Below are 22,768 nucleotides of genomic sequence, written 5' to 3' on the forward strand. Positions count from 1 at the left end.
CTCATTACAAAATTTTATTAAAGGACTTATATTGTCTTACTTCACAAACAAAGATCTTGCCCAGCAAAGGTCAGGGAGACCAAAACGCAGACGCAGGCTTCTAAGGCCAAAAAGAAGCGGCCAGGCCACGGGGAGGAGGTAGGAAAGAGCAATCGCACAAGCGTTACTACGGAAGTAAACTCTGTGAAACACACAGATATTTCAACCGATTTCTAAAGTCAAATTCGTATAGGAGCGAAATATTCTTCCAGTTTTTGATTCAAAGGAGTCGATACTATCAAACCATTCCGTAGTTGAACATAATTTATTGGTCATAACCAGTTAGTATTGGAAACTTGATAAAATTTGTCGCTTAGGCTTCCAGTTGAGGTGTACGTCAAATAAAAACGTTTGTGTTACAGGTGCAAGCATAATAATAGTTCCAACCGTATGTTGTAAGAACATACATACAAGAAAGTTGCTCTTTTGTACTAAAATGCGGGAAACTTGCTAAAAGATTCAGTTTCCCATTCCAACAAGTTACAGTAATCAGCATTTTCGCCGACTGAGTTATTTGGTGAGAATGATTGAAGTTGTCCGGATAGCAAAGTGGATTGAGTAATAAGCCCCTTCCGTTTCCTTTTGTACATATACATTTACTAAAAATCCCTGAAACTTAGCGAAAATCAATAACTGATCTAAACGCATGCGTACTATGTTATTATCTAGGTTACTTCGGGCCGTTCGTTTCTAGAACTTCACCGAAATCAGGTGACCTTGGAGGCCTGGAAGAAAGCCGTACACCATTTTTTACACGCCATCTTTCGACATGCTATGTAACCTGGCCTACATCAAAAATGTAAACACAACGGACTTCTTTACGGTCGAACTCGACTTTTAGTCATGAAATATAGATTTATTTGACATCAAACTAAGGTAAGGAGTATCATGAAGTGATTCTGTGAGAGCTGAATCGACTGCTTTACTAAATGCAGGAGCGGCCTAGTTAATTCTACCGGAAGTCACTATTGAGAGCCTATCGATAACACGCAATGTCGTTTTAATTATCCCGTAAATCTGGAAACATGCAAAGTCCTCAATCTTCTTCAGCCATTTGAGGTCAGTAACTAACATTTGTTTGTTATTTCTTCCGCTAATAACCGGAAAAATTGCCAGTTTACCCGTTAAACGGTCTTTCAGCCGGTTAAATAGCATGTCGAAAGTTTCTCGAAAGATGTCGCCTATGCACGTAACACTGGAAGTGGATGTAAACGGAATTTGTTCCCTTTTTGCTACCTTATTTTCCATTATAAAAGAATTTAAGGCTGGCTATAAGGCCAACTCGACGCGAAGCTCAATAAATTCCCGAATAATCAACGGATCTATTCCAAATTGCGATCAGCTGAACCATGTATTCCGTGATTTCCTGTATATTGGTCGCTGGCTTCCAAAACCTATCGCAACTGCCCGAGAACCACTAATTTATCACCAAATTAGCTTGACCTATTAGCTCCGCCATGAACTATATTATCGATGGTTTGCTTTCCTCCAAATGGTAAGTCATTGTCATGAGTCGCGGGGTTTTTTTTTATAAATTTACTCCACAAACAGTATGTCTGGGCTGCTTGTAGAGTTAGTCGAAGAGGAAGAGCATTTCTTTTTCATACGGTGTATATCACACTCCATACTTATGAACATAATCTGGTAATATTCCTAAGGGTTTTGTTTACTCTAGATAAACAGCTGTGGCTTCTTTTAATTCGTTAATAAATCATTGTGATTGCTGGTTTAGCAAAATTTTCGTAAATGTTTTGCAGACGACCAAATATTTTATTTGGTTTTCGCCTCGTTACCTGTGGGCTGTCTGCACCTATCTTAAAGGAAAATTCTGCCATAACTGATTATTTATCGTTGAAAATTAAAGACGTTATGTATAATAGTAATATATCATGTCAAAATACTACAAGGCTGTAAGCTGAGTTGAATTTATTCATCAATTTCAGAGCGTTTTTTGTGTGTTTCTCCCTGCTGTATTTAGGAATGGTTATGTTACAACTCGCAAGGGCCAAAGCATCAACCTTTGCGGTAAAAAGGAACCATTTGCAATTCTCATTCCGGGAGGCTATGCCCATGTCGGACTTTACTTGTACTATTATAATTATCATACGACATTGAAGGCTTTGTATTTTGTGATGAGCTACACAGGCTTAGATGGTAAGTTAACCGTTTGACTAACAATATACCAGAAGTATTAAAACTGAATGTTTTCTGTCTCATTTGCTCCTTTTAACGCAAAGCAAAATGTAGAAAATACATTTTGCTACGTTAAAATTTATGTGGTTTTGGACCGATCAGAAGAGACTATTTAGAATGGAAGTAATATAAGCCTTCGAAATGCCTGAGGTTTCTGTTTCCAGCCATTAACTGCCTGTTACTTAGATGCGACAGAATATCACAGGTGCAAAAAGGGGGCTGATTTAAGAAAAAAAGACAAGCAAGAAAAGATACTAAGGCAGGTATTTCAGACAATGAAGTGGAAAAAGGTGAATTAGTTGTTCTACAACAAGAGGAGCAGTATAGGTCTGTAGTCTTATGCTAGCTGTGACAAGAAAATCTTCACAAAACAATCGATTGGCAATTTGTTGAAATTTATATGCAACTGTGTGTATATCAGCTGAAGGTTGTGGTGTTTTGAACTAAAAAGTTGTGGTCAAATTACTTCTTTATACTAACTTGTTTCATATTTGTTGATTTTCTAGCTTCATATCAACATGACTGGAATGTCACAGTCGGCAGCATCAGTTCTACAACAGTCAATGTCAGTTGGTTGCCTTTGAACACCAGCAGCTTAAATTCCACTGACATATATGGTTATGTAACTGTTTGCATACGCAGTGGTAGCAGTGACATTTTTCCGTTGAGTGTAGAAAATCCTTTATCATCAAATACCGTGGTGCGCAATCTGAAACCCTACAGCAATTACGAAGTCAAGGTTGTTGCTCTCCTCAATGATCGAGTAACTAATGTAGCAACACTGAAAAGCAGCGAGAAAACTGACATACGTACGAAAGAGAGCGGTGTGTAATTTTGGTATTTATGTTTATTAGTTATTATGTTTAAATTTGCGAGTAGTTCCTGTTTCCTTGTAAAAGCGGTGAGCACAAACTGAAAAGAAAAAAAAAAAAAAAAAAAAAAAAAAAAACGCGATAAAAATAGGGCAGTTGGGAAAAACATTTAAGTAATAGACCACTCTTTCTATGGGTTTACCGGCGTAATAAACCCACGCGGGATGTTGGGAGAACGCGAGTAAAACTTGTAAATCATGAACCGTTAATTGTGTTTCTAGGTGGGTTGCAGACTTCTCCTGCCTTGGAACCTTTGAAAGTAAACTGCCCGGGAATTCCACGTCCTAACTACTTTAATTTAAAACCACTTAAACTTTTCTTTTTTCAAAGCTGGTTCTAAACTTCTTTAATTTTGTTTTCTGAAATCTGGGTCTGAGTATACCGAAGAAAATTTAAAAAAATAGCATATCTTAGCTCGTTTTTGAGTTATAAGCACGTTTTAAGTTACAATCAAGGTTAGATAGGTTACACTGTTGAAGTTTAAAGAGAGTTTAAAACCACCTAAACTCTAGATTTTTTAAGATGATTGTGAAATTGTTTAATATGCTCAGAAATGGGTCTTAACATACTCAAGAATGGGATTCCGTAGGTCGTCGCTAAGTAACAAGCACGTTTTAATTTAAAACTAAGGTTACATAGGTTACACTGTTGCTTCGCTTTAGAATATTATTTTAGCACCAACTGATATAGGCTGCTAGTGCATGTATTGATCAATCACAACCTACATGTGTTGCTTCTTTACCACTTCCCTTAACTATTCCATGGTGTCTATAGAGATTTTTGTGACTAAACGCTCGCCGCCTCCGTAATCATGATTACAAACTACTGTTTTTCTTTTTTCAATAAGAAAGCTTTGCGTTTAACAATTGCATCAAAAGAAATGTTTCTTTGTCGTTTAGTTCCTGGTTATGTTCCATGGGTGTATGGATATAATAATGGTTCCAACTCTCTCGAGATTACCTGGTCCCCTATACCTGAAGAAGATACTCATGGAGTTCTTCTTGGCTACGTGGTGTATTTCAGACGTTATCGTTCCTACGAGAACTTCACCCCTGTCAAAGTGAACGCAAGTACCCAAGTATTGAGGATTACAGGTCTCATGGAGGCCACGAGATATGAAATCAAAGTTGCAGGTCGTACATCTGTTGGAGAGGGTCCTTTACGTACCACATATGAGAGCACAGGTTGGTAGCTAACTGTTGTGTTTATTAATGAACGATCTCCTAAATATAGCAGTCTTGAAGCACTTGAACGGTTTGTTTGTTTGTTTGTTTGTTTGTTTTTTATCCAATGAAAAACTACAAGCCTGATGTGTTGATACTGATTGTCACAAGTTTATTTGCTTAGCTATTGCACAGTATTACACTACAGGTTGACTTACATAGGCAAATTTGGTGCTTTTTTTTCGGGCCATGATCTTGGCCAATATTGTGGGATTTAAAACACCGCAGTTTTGTGTAACCTGAAGTGTCTTCTCTGGCCATCTTTCAAGACATTACTCAATCAATTTGGCACAACAATCCTGTGAGAACAAACACTTACCTAAAATGTTCAATGTCGTATTAATTTGTAGTCTCACCCAAAAGGCTTGATTTAATAAAGGTTTCTGGCAACAGTTTTTACTAGACCATTCCGAGCACTTTTGATGAGCTTTTTACCGGTGAAATCGGATCAATATAAAAATTACGCCAGTTATTGGAAATAGGATTGAAAAAAAGGGACAATTGGCGAGGCAGATGTGATATGGAAGAGCTAGTTGACTAAATCTGTTTTACCAGCAAGGACGACCAGGCAAACGTTTTGCAATTTTTGTATATATTCAATTCTACAGCTTGTGGAGAGATCTTCAACGGTACAAGAAATGAAATCAATGTAACAACCTCATACTATGCGGGATATTGTAACTGGGAAATCCATTCACCTTTAGTGAACTCAAGCGTACTTCTCGTTGTTCAACGTTTCCAAATGCAGTATTGCTGGTAAGAACTTTGGATCATTCCATTATTGTTATGAACTTACTTCCATGTGGTTGTGTTACCAGAGGCAGCCCAGACCTACTGTATGTGGAATGAATTTATAAACAACCGAACCATAACATTTATGTCTTCAAATCTTCTGAAACAAATGATAATGCTGAGTGCTGTATTTCCCGCGCTCTGTTTACTGGGCCAGAGGATAAACAATCAACAAGAAACGTGTTGAATTGTTAAAATATGGCTATGAGCCAAAGGCTCATAGCCCCTTTAATTGTTGATGTAAATTGAAATAATGTATAGCTATGAGCAAAGGCCCATAGCCACCTCATAACAAAATTTTATTAAAGGACTATTTTATTAAAGGATATTGTCTTACTTTTAAAATAAAGATTTTGCCCAGCAAAGGCAAGGGAGACCAAAACGTAGACGCAGGCTTCTAAGGTCTAAAAATAGCGGACAGGCCACGGGAAGGAGGTGTGAAAAAGTAATCAGACAAGCATTACTACGGAACTAAACTCCGTGAAACACACAGATATTTCAACCGATTTCTAAAGTCAAATTCGTATACGAGCGAAATATTCTGCGAGCTTTCGGTTCAAAAGAGTCGATACTATCAAACCATTCCGTAGTTGAACATAATTTATTGGTCACAACCAGTTAGTATTCGAAACTTGATAGAATATGTCGCTTATGCTTCCAGTTGAGGTGCATGTCAAATAAAAACGTTTGTGTTACAGGTGCAAGCATAATAATAGTTCCCACCGTATGTTCTAAGGAAGTTGCTCTTTTGTACTAAAATGCGGCAAACTTGCTAAAAGATTCAGTTTCCCAGTCTAACAAGTTACAGTAAACAGCATTTTCTCCGACTGAGTTATATGGTGAAAGTGATTGAAGTTGTCCGGATAGCAGGGTGGATCGAGTAAATGAGCCCTTACGGTTTCCTCTGTACATATACATTTACGGAAGACCAGGAATTAAAATCCCTGGAGCTTAGCCAAAATGAGTAACTGATCTAAACGCATGCGTATTCTGTTATTGTCTAGGCTACTTCGGATACTTCACCGAAATCAGTTGACCGTGAAGGCCTGAGAGAAAGCCGTACAGCATTTCTTTACACGCCATCTTTCGACATGCCATGTAACCAGGCATACGTCAAAAATGTAAACACAACGGACTTCTTCACGGTCGAACTCGACTTTTAGTCGTGAAAGATAGATTTATTTGACATCAAACTAAGGTAAGGAGTATCATGAAGTGATTCTGTGAGAGCTAAATCGACTGTTTTACTAAACGCAGGAGCGGCCTAGCCAATTCTACCGAAAGTCACTACTGAGAGCCTATCGAGTACACGCAATGTCATTTTAATTATCCCGTAAATCGGGAAACATGCAAATTTCACAATCTTTTTCAGCCATTTGAGGTCAGTAAGTAACATTTGTTTGCTATTTTTTCCGCTAATAACCGGAAAAATTGCCAGTTTAACCGTTAAACGGTCTTTCAGCCGGTTAAATAGCATGTGGAAAGATGACATGTCGAAAGTTGGTCGAAATATGTCGCCTATGCATGTAACACTGGAAGTGGATGTAAACGGAATTTGTTCCCTTTTTGCTACCTTATTTTCCATTATAAAAGAATTTAAGGCTGGCTATAAGGCCAACTCGACGCGAAGCTCAATAAATTCCCGAATAATCAACGGATCTATTCCAAATTGCGATCAGCTGAACCATGTATTCCGTGATTTCCTGTATATTGGTCGCTGGCTTCCAAAACCTATCGCAACTGCCCGAGAACCACTAATTTATCACCAAATTAGCTTGACCTATTAGCTCCGCCATGAACTATATTATCGATTGTTTGCTTTCCTCCAAATGGTAAGTCATTGTCATGAGTCGCGCGGTTTTTTTTTTATAAATTTACTCCACAAACAGTACGTCTGGGCTGCTTGTAGAGTTAGTCGAAGAGGAAGAGCATTTTTTTTTCATACGGTGTATATCACACTCCATACTTATGAACATAATCTGGTAATATTCCTAAGGGTTTTGTTTACTCTAGATAAACAGCTATGGCTTCTTTTAATTCGTTAATAAATCATTGTGATTGCTGGTTTAGCAAAATTTTCGTAAATGTTTTGCAGACGACCAAATATTTTATTTGGTTTTCGCCTCGTTACCTGTGGGCTGTCTGCACCTATCCTATACGAAAATTTCTGCCAGAATTGATTATTTATCGTTGAAAATTAAAGACGTTATGTGTAATAGTAATATATCATGTCAAAATACTACAAGGCTGTAAGCTGAGTTGAATTTATTCATCAATTTCAGAGCGTTTTTTGTGTGTTTCTCCCTGCTGTATTTAGGAATGGTTATGTTACAACTCGCAAGGGCCAAAGCATCAACCTTTGCGGTAAAAAGGAACCATTTGCAATTCTCATTCCGGGAGGCTATGCCCATGTCGGACTTTACTTGTACTATTATAATTATCATACGACATTGAAGGCTTTGTATTTTGTGATGAGCTACACAGGCTTAGATGGTAAGTTAACCGTTTGACTAACAATATACCAGAAATATTAAAACTGAATGTTTTCTGTCTCATTTGCTCCTTTTAACGCAAAGCAAAATGCAGAAAATACATTTTGCTACATTAAAATTTATGTGGTTTTGGACCGATCAGAAGAGACTATTTAGAATGGAAGTAATATAAGCCTTCGAAATGCCTGAGGTTTCTGTTTCCAGCCATTAACTGCCTGTTACTTAGATGCGACAGAATATCACAGGTGCAAAAAGGGGGCTGATTTAAGAAAAAAAGACAAGCAAGAAAAGATACTAAGGCAGGTATTTCAGACAATGAAGTGGAAAAAGGTGAATTAGTTGTTCTACAACAAGAGGAGCAGTATAGGTCTGTAGTCTTATGCTAGCTGTGACAAGAAAATCTTCACAAAACAATCAATTGGCAATTTGTTGAAATTTATATGCAACTGTGTGTATATCAGCTGAAGGTTGTGGTGTTTTGAACTAAAAAGTTGTGGTCAAATTACTTCTTTATACTAACTTGTTTCATATTTGTTGATTTTCTAGCTTCATATCAACATGACTGGAATGTCACAGTCGGCAGCATCAGTTCTACAACAGTCAATGTCAGTTGGTTGCCTTTGAACACCAGCAGCTTAAATTCCACTGACATATATGGTTATGTAACTGTTTGCATGCGCAGTGGTAGCAGTGACATTTTTCCGTTGAGTGTAGAAAATCCTTTATCATCAAATACCGTGGTGCGCAATCTGAAACCCTACAGCAATTACGAAGTCAAGGTTGTTGCTCTCCTCAATGATCGAGTAACTAATGTAGCAACACTGAAAAGCAGCAAGGAAACTGACATACGTACGAAAGAGAGCGGTGTGTAATTTTGGTATTTATGTTTATTAGTTATTATGTTTAAATTTGCGAGTAGTTCCTGTTCCTTGTAAAAGCGGTGAGCACAAACTGAAAAGAAAAAAAAAAAAAAAAAAAAAAAAAAAAACAAACGCGATAAAAATAGGGCAGTTGGGAAAAACATAAGTAATAGACCACTCTTTCTATGGGTTTACCGGCGTAATAAACCCACGCGGGATGTTGGGAGAACGCGAGTAAAACTTGTAAATCATGAGCCGTTAATCGTGTTTCTAGGTGGGTTGCAGACTTCTCCTGCCTTGGAACCTTTGAAAGTAAATTGCCCGGGAATTCCACGTCCTAACCACTTTAATTTAAAACCACTTAAACTTTTCTTTTTTCAAAGCTGGTTCTAAACTTCTTTAAATTTATTTTCTGAAATCTGGGTCTGAGTATACTGAAGAAAATTTAAAAAAATAGCATATCTTAGCTCGTTGTTGAGTTATAATCCCGTTTTAAGTTACAATCAAAGTTAGATATGTTACAATGTTGAAGTTTAAAGAGAGTTTAAAACCACCTAAACTCTAGATTTTTTTAAGATGATTATGAAATTGTTTAATATGCTCAGAAATGGGTGTTAAAATACTCAAGAATGGGATTCCGTAGGTCGTCGCTAAGTAATAAGCACGTTTTAATTTAAAACTAAGGTTACATAGGTTACACTGTTGCTTCGCTTTAGAATATTATTTTAGCACCAACTGATATAGGCTGCTAGTATATGTATTGATCAATCACAACCTACATGTGTTGTTTCTTTACCACTTCCCTAAACTATTCCATGGTGTCTATAGAGATTTTTGTGACTAAACGCTCGCCGCCTCCGTAATCATGATTACAAACTACTGTTTTTCTTTTTTCAATAAGAGAGCTTTGCGTTTCACAATTGCATCAAAAGAAATGTTTCTTTGTCGTTTAGTTCCTGGTTATGTTCCATGGGTGTATGGATACAATAATGGTTCCAACTTTCTCGAGATTAACTGGTCCCCTATACCTGAAGAAGATACTCATGGAGTTCTTCTTGGCTACGTGGTGTATTTCAGACGTTATCTTTCCTACGAGAACTTCACCCCTGTCAAAGTGAACGCAAGTACCCGAGTATTGAGGATTACAGGTCTCATGGAGGCCACGAGATATGAAATCAAAGTTGCAGGTCGTACATCTGTTGGAGAGGGTCCTTTACGTACCACATATGAGAGCACAGGTTGGTAGCTAACTGTTGTGTTTATTAATGAACGATTTCCTAAATAGCAGTCTTGAAGCACTTGAGAAACAATGAGAAACTACAAGCTTGATGTGTTGATACTTATTGTCACAAGTTTAGTAGCTTAGCTATTGCACAGTACCACACTACAGGTTGACTTACATAGGCAAATTTGGTGCTTTTTTTCGGGCTATGATCTTGGCTAGTCTTGTGGGATTTAAAACACCGCAGTTTTGTGTAACCTGAAGTGTCTTCTCTCGCCCTCTTTCAAATCATTATTCAATCAATTAGGCACAACAATCCTGTGAGAACAAACGCTTACTTAAAATGTTCAATGTCGTATTAATTTGTAGTCTCACCCAAAAGGCTTGATTTAATTAAGGTGTCTGGCTACAGTTTTTACTAGACCATTCCGAGCACTTTTGATGAGCTTTTTACCGGTGAAATCGGATCAATATAAAAATTACGCCAGTTATTGGAAATAGATTGAAAAAAAAAAGGGACAATTGGCGAAGCAGATGTGATATGGAAGAGCTAGTTGACTAAATCTGTTTTACCAGCAAGGACGACCAGGCAAACGTTTTGCAATTTTTGTATATATTCGATTTTACAGCTTGTGGACAGACCTTCAATGGTACAACAAGTGAAATCAATTTAATAACCTCAAACTATTCAGGATATTGTAACTGGGAAATCCATTCACCTTTAGTGAACTCAAGCGTACTTCTCGTTGTTCAACGTTTCCAAATGCAGTATTGCTGGTAAGAACTTTGGATCATTCCATTATTGTTATGAACTTACTTCCATGTGGTTGTGTTACCAGAGGCAGCCCAGACCTACTGTATGTGGAATGAATTTATAAACAACCGAACCATAACATTTATGTCTTCAAATCTTCTGAAACAAATGATAATGCTGAGTGCTGTATTTCCCGCGCTCTGTTTACTGGGCCAGAGGATAAACAATCAACAAGAAACGTGTTGAATTGTTAAAATATGGCTATGAGCCAAAGGCTCATAGCCCCTTTAATTGTTGATGTAAATTGAAATAATGTATAGCTATGAGCAAAGGCCCATAGCCACCTCATAACAAAATTTTATTAAAGGACTATTTTATTAAAGGATATTGTCTTACTTTTAAAATAAAGATTTTGCCCAGCAAAGGCAAGGGAGACCAAAACGTAGACGCAGGCTTCTAAGGTCTAAAAATAGCGGACAGGCCACGGGAAGGAGGTGTGAAAAAGTAATCAGACAAGCATTACTACGGAACTAAACTCCGTGAAACACACAGATATTTCAACCGATTTCTAAAGTCAAATTCGTATACGAGCGAAATATTCTGCGAGCTTTCGGTTCAAAAGAGTCGATACTATCAAACCATTCCGTAGTTGAACATAATTTATTGGTCACAACCAGTTAGTATTCGAAACTTGATAGAATATGTCGCTTATGCTTCCAGTTGAGGTGCATGTCAAATAAAAACGTTTGTGTTACAGGTGCAAGCATAATAATAGTTCCCACCGTATGTTCTAAGGAAGTTGCTCTTTTGTACTAAAATGCGGCAAACTTGCTAAAAGATTCAGTTTCCCAGTCTAACAAGTTACAGTAAACAGCATTTTCTCCGACTGAGTTATATGGTGAAAGTGATTGAAGTTGTCCGGATAGCAGGGTGGATCGAGTAAATGAGCCCTTACGGTTTCCTCTGTACATATACATTTACGGAAGACCAGGAATTAAAATCCCTGGAGCTTAGCCAAAATGAGTAACTGATCTAAACGCATGCGTATTCTGTTATTGTCTAGGCTACTTCGGATACTTCACCGAAATCAGTTGACCGTGAAGGCCTGAGAGAAAGCCGTACAGCATTTCTTTACACGCCATCTTTCGACATGCCATGTAACCAGGCATACGTCAAAAATGTAAACACAACGGACTTCTTCACGGTCGAACTCGACTTTTAGTCGTGAAAGATAGATTTATTTGACATCAAACTAAGGTAAGGAGTATCATGAAGTGATTCTGTGAGAGCTAAATCGACTGTTTTACTAAACGCAGGAGCGGCCTAGCCAATTCTACCGAAAGTCACTACTGAGAGCCTATCGAGTACACGCAATGTCATTTTAATTATCCCGTAAATCGGGAAACATGCAAATTTCACAATCTTTTTCAGCCATTTGAGGTCAGTAAGTAACATTTGTTTGCTATTTTTTCCGCTAATAACCGGAAAAATTGCCAGTTTAACCGTTAAACGGTCTTTCAGCCGGTTAAATAGCATGTGGAAAGATGACATGTCGAAAGTTGGTCGAAATATGTCGCCTATGCATGTAACACTGGAAGTGGATGTAAACGGAATTTGTTCCCTTTTTGCTACCTTATTTTCCATTATAAAAGAATTTAAGGCTGGCTATAAGGCCAACTCGACGCGAAGCTCAATAAATTCCCGAATAATCAACGGATCTATTCCAAATTGCGATCAGCTGAACCATGTATTCCGTGATTTCCTGTATATTGGTCGCTGGCTTCCAAAACCTATCGCAACTGCCCGAGAACCACTAATTTATCACCAAATTAGCTTGACCTATTAGCTCCGCCATGAACTATATTATCGATTGTTTGCTTTCCTCCAAATGGTAAGTCATTGTCATGAGTCGCGCGGTTTTTTTTTTATAAATTTACTCCACAAACAGTACGTCTGGGCTGCTTGTAGAGTTAGTCGAAGAGGAAGAGCATTTTTTTTTCATACGGTGTATATCACACTCCATACTTATGAACATAATCTGGTAATATTCCTAAGGGTTTTGTTTACTCTAGATAAACAGCTATGGCTTCTTTTAATTCGTTAATAAATCATTGTGATTGCTGGTTTAGCAAAATTTTCGTAAATGTTTTGCAGACGACCAAATATTTTATTTGGTTTTCGCCTCGTTACCTGTGGGCTGTCTGCACCTATCCTATACGAAAATTTCTGCCAGAATTGATTATTTATCGTTGAAAATTAAAGACGTTATGTGTAATAGTAATATATCATGTCAAAATACTACAAGGCTGTAAGCTGAGTTGAATTTATTCATCAATTTCAGAGCGTTTTTTGTGTGTTTCTCCCTGCTGTATTTAGGAATGGTTATGTTACAACTCGCAAGGGCCAAAGCATCAACCTTTGCGGTAAAAAGGAACCATTTGCAATTCTCATTCCGGGAGGCTATGCCCATGTCGGACTTTACTTGTACTATTATAATTATCATACGACATTGAAGGCTTTGTATTTTGTGATGAGCTACACAGGCTTAGATGGTAAGTTAACCGTTTGACTAACAATATACCAGAAGTATTAAAACTGAATGTTTTCTGTCTCATTTGCTCTTTTTAACGGAAAACAAAATGCAGAAAATACATTTTGCTACGTTAAAATTTATGTGGTTTTGGACCGATCAGAAGAGACTATTTGAAATGAAAGTAATATAAGCCATCGGAATGCCTGAGGTTTCTGTCTCCAGCCATTAATTGCCTATTACTTAGATGCGACAGAATATCACACGTGCAAAAAAGGGGGCTGATTTAAGAAAAAAAGACAAGCAAGAAAAGATACTAAGGCAGGTATTTCAGAGAATGAAGGGGAAAAAGGTGAACTAGTTCTACAACAAGAGGAGGAGTAGGTTTTCTTGTCTTATGATAGCTGTTAGAAGAAAATCTTCACAAAGTAATCGATTGGCAATTTGCTGAAATTTATATGCAACTGTGTGTGTATCAGCTGAAGGTTGTGGTGTTTTGAACTAAAACGTTGTGGTCAAAGTAGTTCTTTATACTAACAACGTGTTTCATATTTGTTGATTTTCTAGCTTCATATCAACGTGACTGGAATGTCACAGTCGGCAGCATCAGTTCTACAACAGTCAATGTCAGTTGGTTGCCTTTGAACACCAGCAGCTTAAATTCCACTGACATATATGGTTATGTAACTGTTTGCATGCGCAGTGGTAGCAGTGACATTCTTCCGTTGAGTGTAGAAAATCCTTTATCTTCAAATACCGTGGTGCGCAATCTGAAACCCTACAGCAATTACGAAGTCAAGGTTGTTGCTCTCCTCAATGATCGAGTAACTAATGTAGCAACACTGAAAAGCAGCGAGAAAACTGACATACGTACGAAAGAGGGCGGTATGTAATTTTTGTATTTATAACTTATTATGTTTAAACTGCGAGTAGATCCTGTTTTCTTGTAAAAGCGGTGAACACAAACTGAAAAAAAAAAAAAAAAATCCCACGCGGGATGTTGGGAGAACGCGAGTAAAACTTGTAAATCACGAGCCGTTAGTTTTGTTTCTAGCGGGGTTGCAGACTTCTCCTGCCTGCGCACCTTTGAAAGTAAATTGCCTGGGAAGCCCACGTCCTAGCCATATTAATAACCTCTTGAGAAATTTAAAACCACTTAAACTTTTCTGTTTTCAAGGCTGGTTCTAAACTTCTTCAAATTTTTTTTCTGAAATCTGGGTCTGAGCATACTGAAGATAATTTAAAAAATAGCATAACTTAGCTCGTTGTTGAGTTATGAGCACGTTTTAAGTTACAATCAAGGTTAGATAGGTAATTACACTGTTGAAGTTTAAGAGGCGCCCTCTGAAAATTTCAACTATAGCCATTTGGACCAGAAAAAATCAAATCCTCAAACTTTCTCAGATGAATGTTCTAGATAAGTGATTCACAAAAATATAACTTTCAGTGCAATTCGATTCGTATTTTAGCGCTGGGGCCACCATCTTGGTTTTGCACATTTTAACAATTTCCTATACAAAGAAAACGATATAAATCCGGGTAAAAACCCTTTATTCGAGACAAGCAAATGTTTCTTGTTACATCGAGAGGCTGTTTTGGCAATTTGATCATCATGTGATTTTTTTACAGAATTTTAAATTTCTTCCCTTTCGGACTACTCATGAAGCGCCATGAAAAAGGCGAAATTTAAAGGAAAATATCGCTAAAAGTACAGCACCTGAGATCCCAAAACTACCCTCCACTTAAAGAGCAATGTTTCACTTGTAAAAACATGCAAGAAAATTTTGGGGCAGTTAAAACTGTAAAATGTTAGAAGAAGAAGTTTAAGCTGTTCTTTTGTCAACAAAGACCGCCGTTCTAATTAGTATAATAAGGTGAAAATAACGATGCAGAAAGAAAATAATAATATATTCCACTTACCTCGCGACATGTCGACTACTGGATGTTCCACGATGCCTCATGTTATATTTTCAGTATGTTTCAGCCACATTTTCGGTGATTAGTGTACGAAATCACTCTCAGACATCGCCACGGTTAAGCAGATTTCAATTCTCCGAAGCCCGCTTCATAACATCTATCAATATTATTTGTCTTTCGTCTCGTAAGCCGCCGTTTACAAGAAGTTTAACAATTTGCTGAGATCCTAACTGACCCAGAAGCCTGTTAGCAGCTTTTAAAATCCTCCTCTTAATCGAGGATTCTCATCAAGAACTCGTTTAAGCTCAGTTCTGTTTTGATCTGTTGTGCACCCGCCATTATTCCACAGATTGCGTTACATTTGACAAATGTACATTCCAACGGGTAGGGGTAGGGTGGGTAGGAAGTGAAAATGTAACCGACATCAAAGCCATTTTACGCACTTCTGTGGTTAAACTAGTAACTGGCTTTCCCAGAATGATTTGAACATGAGCTTCTGCTTGGAAATTTGAGGCATTTTCTAGGTTATTTTTGCAGGGTTGGTGGGAAGGGGGTAGGGGGGGGGGGAAGTCGTGTATTGTATTAAAAGGAAAAAGAAAAAAAGAAAACGATAGACAGTATCAGGTTAAAAGATTATGATCTGTGTATAATCTCTTGATCAGATTCATCAGTGAGGCCCTACTAAGGGTTTTCAGGATACTGAATATTTGGGTAAAAACTATCCTAATCTCATTGACAGCCATTAGCTTTTGACGAGAATTTTCATTTATTACAAATAGAATACGGATAGAATTCCAATAAAAAGCCTCTTACTTTTTTTTTTGGTTCAGCATTACACTTGAAGCTACTTGTGTCTTTCGCTGCCCGAAATGCCATCAAATGCTGCGAAAGGCAACAGACTGACAAGTAGTGCTCACGAGGTAATGATAAGCGGCGTTTTATTGAAACTCCTTTTTCTAAGCGGTTCCACTTTTGCCTCAGATAAGGAAATTCTCAGAAAATTAGTGAAGAACAATTTGCAGTACGGTTCATGTTGACTTGTTCCTGAAAGGGAAACCCTATTTGACAAGGCCAAATATGATATAGCGACAATCGCGGTGTTCACCCTGTCCTGACAAATTCTACCCTTCCAGTCCATGCTGAAGAAATTAAGCCTAAAGGCTGGGCCCTGAAAGTGACGAAAAAGGCCACTCGTTTCAATGAAAAACAAAAAACTACCTTGAAGCCGGAAAAGTTTTTCTCGGGTCAGGAGACGGCCATAAAAGTCGAAGCAATTACTGTAGCACAAAAGATGAGGCGCTCAAAAGATAAGGCCGGAATTAGTCGGTTCACCTGTGATGAGTTCCTGACTCCTCGCCACGTTTAATCCTTCTTCTCGGGAATGGCTTCAAAGCTCAGAAACAGACAGGAGAAGGTCCTCCAAGAAGACACAACAGCCCCTGAGAATCAAGCTGCAGATATTTTTGTCAAGTGTCAGTTAACTCATCCAATTGCTTATGACTCATTCAACTTGTGTGCCTTAAACGCATCTATAGTGTCTTTAAAAAGCTAAACGTCAACATAAGTGCTTCGCTTGATAGATGCGGGTATTTTACAGCGCCCTGCATAGGGTTTAAAACTAGTCATGAGCAGACATGCAGCTGTGCTCCATCACAGAACTGAACGACGTCAACGGCTGTGGGGTGTCTCAGGCTCATAACGAATGGTGCCTACAAAATGCAAACGTGTTTCCGCCAGATTAAGAAAACGTGGAAAAAGCAGATCTTAGCCAGGGTTATTAGAATCCACAAAGAAAACTGGGGGTAGTGATTAGCGATATGCTGCTTTTCTGGTAATCCCGGTTTTAGTAGAGGCCCGTAAGTTTAGTGCGAAATTTGTTTCGGCCACAATAGGATTTTTTTTTTGAGTCGCACGCTTGGTAGGGTAGTTAATTACGTCAATTCCAACCCAAGCGCGCGCCTGACGTTTAAACCATACCTTACGTGATGCACAGACCGCGTGCCCACAAAAAAGAAGGCACCGTCGTTAACTGCCCTTCAGTAATTTTCTGAGCATTTTCTTTTCTGATGCAAAAGTGAAACGGCTAACATAATATAAGGAGTTTCAATAAAACGCCGCTTATCATTACCTCCTGCGCACTATTCGTCAGTCTGTTGCCTTTCGCAAAATTTGATAGCACTTCCGGCAGCGAAAGACACAAGTGTCCTGCTTTATCTGATCTAAACATGCTCTACCCCATTAATTTCTCCCCTAAATTTCTTGCATCCTATTAATTTCTTACCCAAATATCCAGTATCCTGAAATCCCCTAACTCACTGATGGCCTCACTGATGAACTGACTCACCTCACTGGCCTCACTGATGAACTGATAAAGCTGATCAAGAGATTATATACAGATCACAATCTTTTAACCTGATACTGTATATCGTCTTCTTTTCTTCTTTTTTTTTATACAATACACGACCCCCCCCCCCTTCCCACCTACCCTGCAAAAATAACCTAGAAAATGCCTCAAATTTCCAAGCAGAAGTTCATGTTCAAATCATTCTGGGAAAGCCAGTTACTAGTTTAGCCACAGAAATGCGTTAAATGGCTTTAATGTCGGTTACATTTTCACTTCCTACCCACCCTGCCCCTACCCGTTGGAATGTACATTTGTCAAATGTAATGCAATCTGTGGAATAATGGCGGGTGCACAACAGATCAAAACAGAACTGAGCTTAAACGAGTTCTTGATGATAATCCTCAATTAAGTGGAGGATTCTGGTCCAAATGGCTATAGTTGAAATTTACAGAGGGCGTCTCTTAAAGAGAGTTTAAAAACACCTAAACTCCATATTTTTTAAAGATGGTTATGAAATTGTTTTTAAAATATGCTCAGAAACGAGTCTTAACATACTCAAGAATGGGATTCCGTAGGTCGTCGCTAAGTAATAAGCACATTTTAATTTAAAATTAAGGTTACATAGGTTACACTGTTGCTTCGCTTTAGAATATTATTTTAGCACCAACTGATATAGGCTGCTAGTACATGTATTGATCAATCACAACCTACATGTGTTGTTTCTTTACCACTTTCCTAAACTATTCCATGGTGTCTATAGAGATTTTTGTGACTAAACGCTCGCCGCCTCCGTAATCATGATTACAAACTACTGTTTTTCTTTTTTCAATAAGAGAGCTTTGCGTTTCACAATTGCATCAAACGAACTTTTTCTTTGTCGTTTAGTTCCTGGTTATGTTCCAAGGGTGTCTGGGCACAATCGTGGTTCCAACTCTCTCGAGATTAACTGGTCCCCTATACCTGAAGAAGATACTCATGGAGTTCTTCTTGGCTACGTGGTGTATTTCAGACCGTATGGTTCCTACGAGAACTTCACTACTGTCAAAGTGAACGCAAGAACCCGAGTATTGAGGATTACAGGTCTCATAAAGGCCACGAGATATGAGATCAAAGTTGCAGGTCGTACATCTGTTGGAGAGGGTCCTTTGCGTACCACATATGAGAGCACAGGTTGGTAGCTAACTGCTGTGTTTGATAATGAAGGATTTCCTAAAAAGCAGTCTTGCAGCACTTAAACGGTTTGTTTTTTTTATCCAATGAAACACTAGAAGCTTGATTTGTTGATACTGATTGTCACAAGTTTATTAGCTTAGCTATTGCACAGTACCACACTACAGGTTTAGTTAAATATGCAAATTTGGTGCATTTTTTGGCGCGCTATGATCTTAGCAAATTTTGTAGGATTTCTCGGCGAAATTCGTGGTAATAGACCACAGTTTTGTGTAACCTGAAGTGTCTTTTAAGAAATTATTCAAGCAATTACTGAGGCACAACAATCCTGTGCGAACAAACACTTCAAATGTTCAATGTCGTATTAATTTGTAGTCTCACCCAAAAGGCTTGATTTAATTAAGGTGTCTAGATACTGTTTTTACTGGACCATTCCAAGCATTAGCGATGAACTTTGTACCAGGATTGGCAACGTTTTCTCTCTTAGCAGCTAGTGAAAAGGTAGATGATATCAACTTACAATACTAAATTTGAATTAAACGCACGAGTCGATCGACAAATTAAAAAAAAATTGCTTTACCAGCAAGGACGACGTGAGGAGCGTTCTTTTAATTTCTGTACATTCAATTAAAGCTTGTGTAGGGACCTTCAGTGGTACTACAGGTGAAATCAATATAACAAGCAGATACTATTCAGGAAATTGTTTCTTGGAAATTCATTCACCGTTAGTGGACTCAAGCATACTTCTGGTTGTTCAACGTTTCCAAATGCAGTATTGCTGGTAAGAATTTTCAATTATTCCATTATTTTTATGAACCCACTTCCACGCTGTAGTGTCACTCAAACAAGAAGAGCAGCTCTTTTTCCTAAGGCTGTCTTTTCACTCCCGACCTATGATAATGTCTTTTTTTTTACATCTGGTCATATACCTTAGGATTTTGCTTTTACTCTAGACGTGCAATTCGTTAATAAACCAATGTGGTTGCTGGTTTAGCGAGATTTTTGCAATTTTTTGCGGGGCAGCGAATGTTGTAAATTTGTTTTTCGCCTCGTTACCTGCGGACTGTCTTTGCCACACTTTCACAGAATTATCTGCCGTCGTTTATTATTTATGGTTGAAAATTACGGTGAGGACACTCGAACCATGACCACGTAGACTTTTTGGTGCGTTTCTTTTCATCATCCAATGAGAGCTCTTTATTTAGACAAAAGGATTCGCGTTTTTTAGGCGCTGTCCAATCACAGCGGTGGCGGGAAAATAAAATGTAGGCGTTGTTTCATGGCTGCGTCTCGACTACATTTTCGAACGTAAAATGCCTACTTGACTACTAACTATGCTGTTAAGAACAATTTTTATCCCTAACTTCAAGTGATTTGTCAAGTTTTGACGGTGCTTACCTTTTTTTTATCCTTGTTCGGCGAAGGTGAATGTAAATTCGCTGTCAATAGATTGCAAGGGATAGCCGACAATGGTAAATTTCTTCCACGAGTGTATCGGGGAAGAGTGCTTGAGCTACACTATCAAGGGTTTTCGCAAGACAAATTGCACAAAATGTGTCGGTTACTATCGGATATGTAAATAAAGTCATTCAATTCTATGAAGAGAGCAATTTGTCTGTAGCTTGACCACGGAAAACACCGGTTCGAATTACAACGTCGGCAGATGTTGAATATTTGGAGTCAGAGAAATTATGTCCACCAAGTATGTATACAAGTGAGCTTCAACAGCGTTTGTTATTAGGTGGAATTTCTCCCCTTGGTCATTTACCATCACAGCCTGCAATAAAAAATTGCATCCGGGAAGACTGCAGAATTGCAAAGGAAAAAGGTTTTCCAAAGTACCCAAAGAATCGTTATCTCAAGCAAATACAGAATACACCGATTATTTTCTTGACCAAATTGGACAACGTGACTACACGAAACTTCAGTTTTTGACGAATGTAGTGACACGGTTATTGTTACGTCAGGATATCGGGTCTTTGGCAATTCCTACATCGGCGAATCCAGCGCTATGCCTCAAACGCTAACTATACGCTGAACTTACTTCATTACATCAGACGGAGTAGATTACTTTGATATTTTGAGAGACCCTTCTAATGGTATGGAGCTGCTGAATTTCTTCAATGAAACTCTTTCAGTAAATAGGTTAGATGGTTCAACAATTGTCGAGAAAGGCGACGTTGTCATTATGGACAATTGCGGATCTCACCACGGACAATTCGCGGAGGCCGTATTACGACATATTCCTCAAGAACATGGCGTTGACCTCGTTTTCCAGCCCGTTTACGCACCCCACTTGAATATTTGAGAATTCTATTTTCACCAAATAAAGTGCTACTTCAAACAAAACACATCTTTGACTGCGAATGAAACTGAAATAGCGATATGCGAAGCTGTATCGAAAATAACTCCAAAAAAATCCATTTCATACTCAGAAACTGCGGCTACGTCTGATTGACAGTTGCTGTTCTATTTATGTTCACTGCTATTTTTATCTCAGCCGCGAGAACAAAATAAACACGCTCTTGCTGCTAAAAACTGTAAATCGTCTTTATTGACAAGAAGTTAATATTGAAATCAAAACTCTTTGCTGGATAATTTGGTTTTATCAACTGGGTTGATAATGTGAATTGGCCACCGTAAAGAGATTCGAAAGCTGACGTTTCGGAGGATCCGACGAAGAGCTAACGCTCGAAACGTCAGCTTTCGAATTTCTTTACGGTGGCCAATTCACATTATCAACCCAGTTGATAAAACCAAATTATCTTGTTATACTCTCCACCGACGCAGCCCCACAGTTTCTTTAGAACCTTACCCCCTCTATTCTTTGTTGGATAGATACTGTGAAACTGTCCTACTGTGAAATTGTTACTTTAGCACAAGGGTGAAACTTAAACAATCATTTGTAAACACATAAAATCAGCGCAAGAACATCTGCACTTGTAATTATGTCATTTGAAGTCGGACTGAAACTAAACACACGCAACAAAACTAAAAACACGACATAAACATATCAATGTACTGCTGCATAAAAGGAGAAAAGTACAACTTAGATACAGTGTGATCAACCGTCTGCATGTGATCGTTCGTTTCAGTGCATTGCACTCGGAGAGGGTCAACAATTCCATGTTTATACCCTTCGATAACATTTGGCAATCTCCAGTCGCAAGTTTCCTTCAGTGAACTTTATTTTTCAGCGCTCGCTGTAGAATCATCAAGTCTCTATCCAAGGAAGAACGATCTGCGTACTTAGCGGGCTTTTGTTTTCTAAGACGTGCACGAATGATAGCAAAGAAACTTGATTTAGCTCGTTGGCGGGAAGCGGCAAATACTTCGTGGTCACTTTTAGCTGTCTCAAACTTTTGTTTATGTTCTTTTAGTTCACACTGTAAAATGCGAATATCGGCCAACAGTTCGGGATGCTTGTCCTTTAGATTACAATTGCTGACATCGTTACAAGGAATTTTCTTACAATTTGTTCTGTTGTGGCCAGACGCATGGCAAATAGCACACACTTTTCAGCGCCTCTTATGAACATTTGGGAAAACTTCCAGGGCGTTTTTTGTTTCCCCTGTAGATGGCTCTTAGCGCTTTTAACTTGCACTTCTAGTAGCTTTGGATTTTCTAACAGTTCTGCAGCTCTTCAGTCCAATTGACTTTGAATCGTTTGAGGGCCTTGGTTTAAAGTGGTCGCGCTCATTTCAAAACTTACGCTGGCTGCAGTTTCAGGTGACCGTTGCTGGGGCGCACTGGTTGTACTTGGAGTCATATTCAGTCGCTTTGGCTCAAGGTGGTTAAGTTGAACTGACAGCCACTCTCTGTTTTTATGCTACTTCAGTTCAGCCTCCAAAACAAGTCTTTTCCCCAGTAAAAACTTATCGCGAGACAAAAGGAACGAGTCCAAATCCTCTGATTTGACGTATACCAGTGATCTTCGTGAGCTAAAACTCCTGCTTTCGAACTGTACGGACAGTCTCTCTAACTTCATTCCTGGAAGATAACGATTTCAGCCAGACGTACACTTCGCTTTTGTCAGCCATGATAGCTCAATGTTTACTCTGACTTCTGACTCCGACCTCGTGATTGGAAGATACCAAAAAAGCGGGAAAAGGTGTTCATGGTTCGAGTGTCCTCACTGTAAAGACGTAATGTGTCATAAATCCTGTCAAAATAGGCTACGTTCGCAATTCATGATTGAAAAACGTTACTCTGGTTTAAAAAATGTAAAAATTGTAGTAAAAATTTTTTGTAAAAGTCCCAACGTTTCGGCTAAAATTTCAGCCTTCATCAGGGGAAAGTGACAAGGAATTTGTTAAAAAAGCACGTTCTTATACTATGGAAATCGGCAAATGGGAGCTAA

The 22,768-nt window shown here is 38.4% G+C and overlaps 1 protein-coding gene across 8 annotated transcripts in view; it reads left to right on the forward strand.

The window, feature by feature from the left end:
• LOC145484694 (uncharacterized) overlaps nt 1-22,768 on the forward strand; it is a 97,874-nt gene that overhangs the window by 24,433 nt on the left and 50,673 nt on the right. For 4 of the 8 annotated variants that reach the window (XM_081463299.1, XM_081463300.1, XM_081463296.1 and 1 more), the window contains exons 7-18: nt 2,018-2,193; nt 2,739-3,056; nt 4,004-4,288; nt 4,936-5,083; nt 7,437-7,612; nt 8,158-8,475; nt 9,425-9,709; nt 10,323-10,470; nt 12,824-12,999; nt 13,545-13,862; nt 18,124-18,408; nt 19,042-19,189. In XM_081463299.1, the coding sequence (XP_081319425.1) occupies nt 2,018-2,193; nt 2,739-3,056; nt 4,004-4,288; nt 4,936-5,083; nt 7,437-7,612; nt 8,158-8,475; nt 9,425-9,709; nt 10,323-10,470; nt 12,824-12,999; nt 13,545-13,862; nt 18,124-18,408; nt 19,042-19,189 (2,781 nt within the window). The remainder of the gene's footprint in view (nt 1-2,017; nt 2,194-2,738; nt 3,057-4,003; nt 4,289-4,935; nt 5,084-7,436; nt 7,613-8,157; nt 8,476-9,424; nt 9,710-10,322; nt 10,471-12,823; nt 13,000-13,544; nt 13,863-18,123; nt 18,409-19,041; nt 19,190-22,768) is intronic. The other 4 variants (XM_081463298.1, XM_081463297.1, XM_081463301.1 and 1 more) reach the window with 4 other exon arrangements.

The sequence above is a fragment of the Orbicella franksi genome, chromosome 4 (assembly GCF_964199315.1).
Source record: "Orbicella franksi chromosome 4, jaOrbFran1.1, whole genome shotgun sequence".
Classification (NCBI taxonomy): Eukaryota; Metazoa; Cnidaria; class Anthozoa; order Scleractinia; family Merulinidae; genus Orbicella; species Orbicella franksi.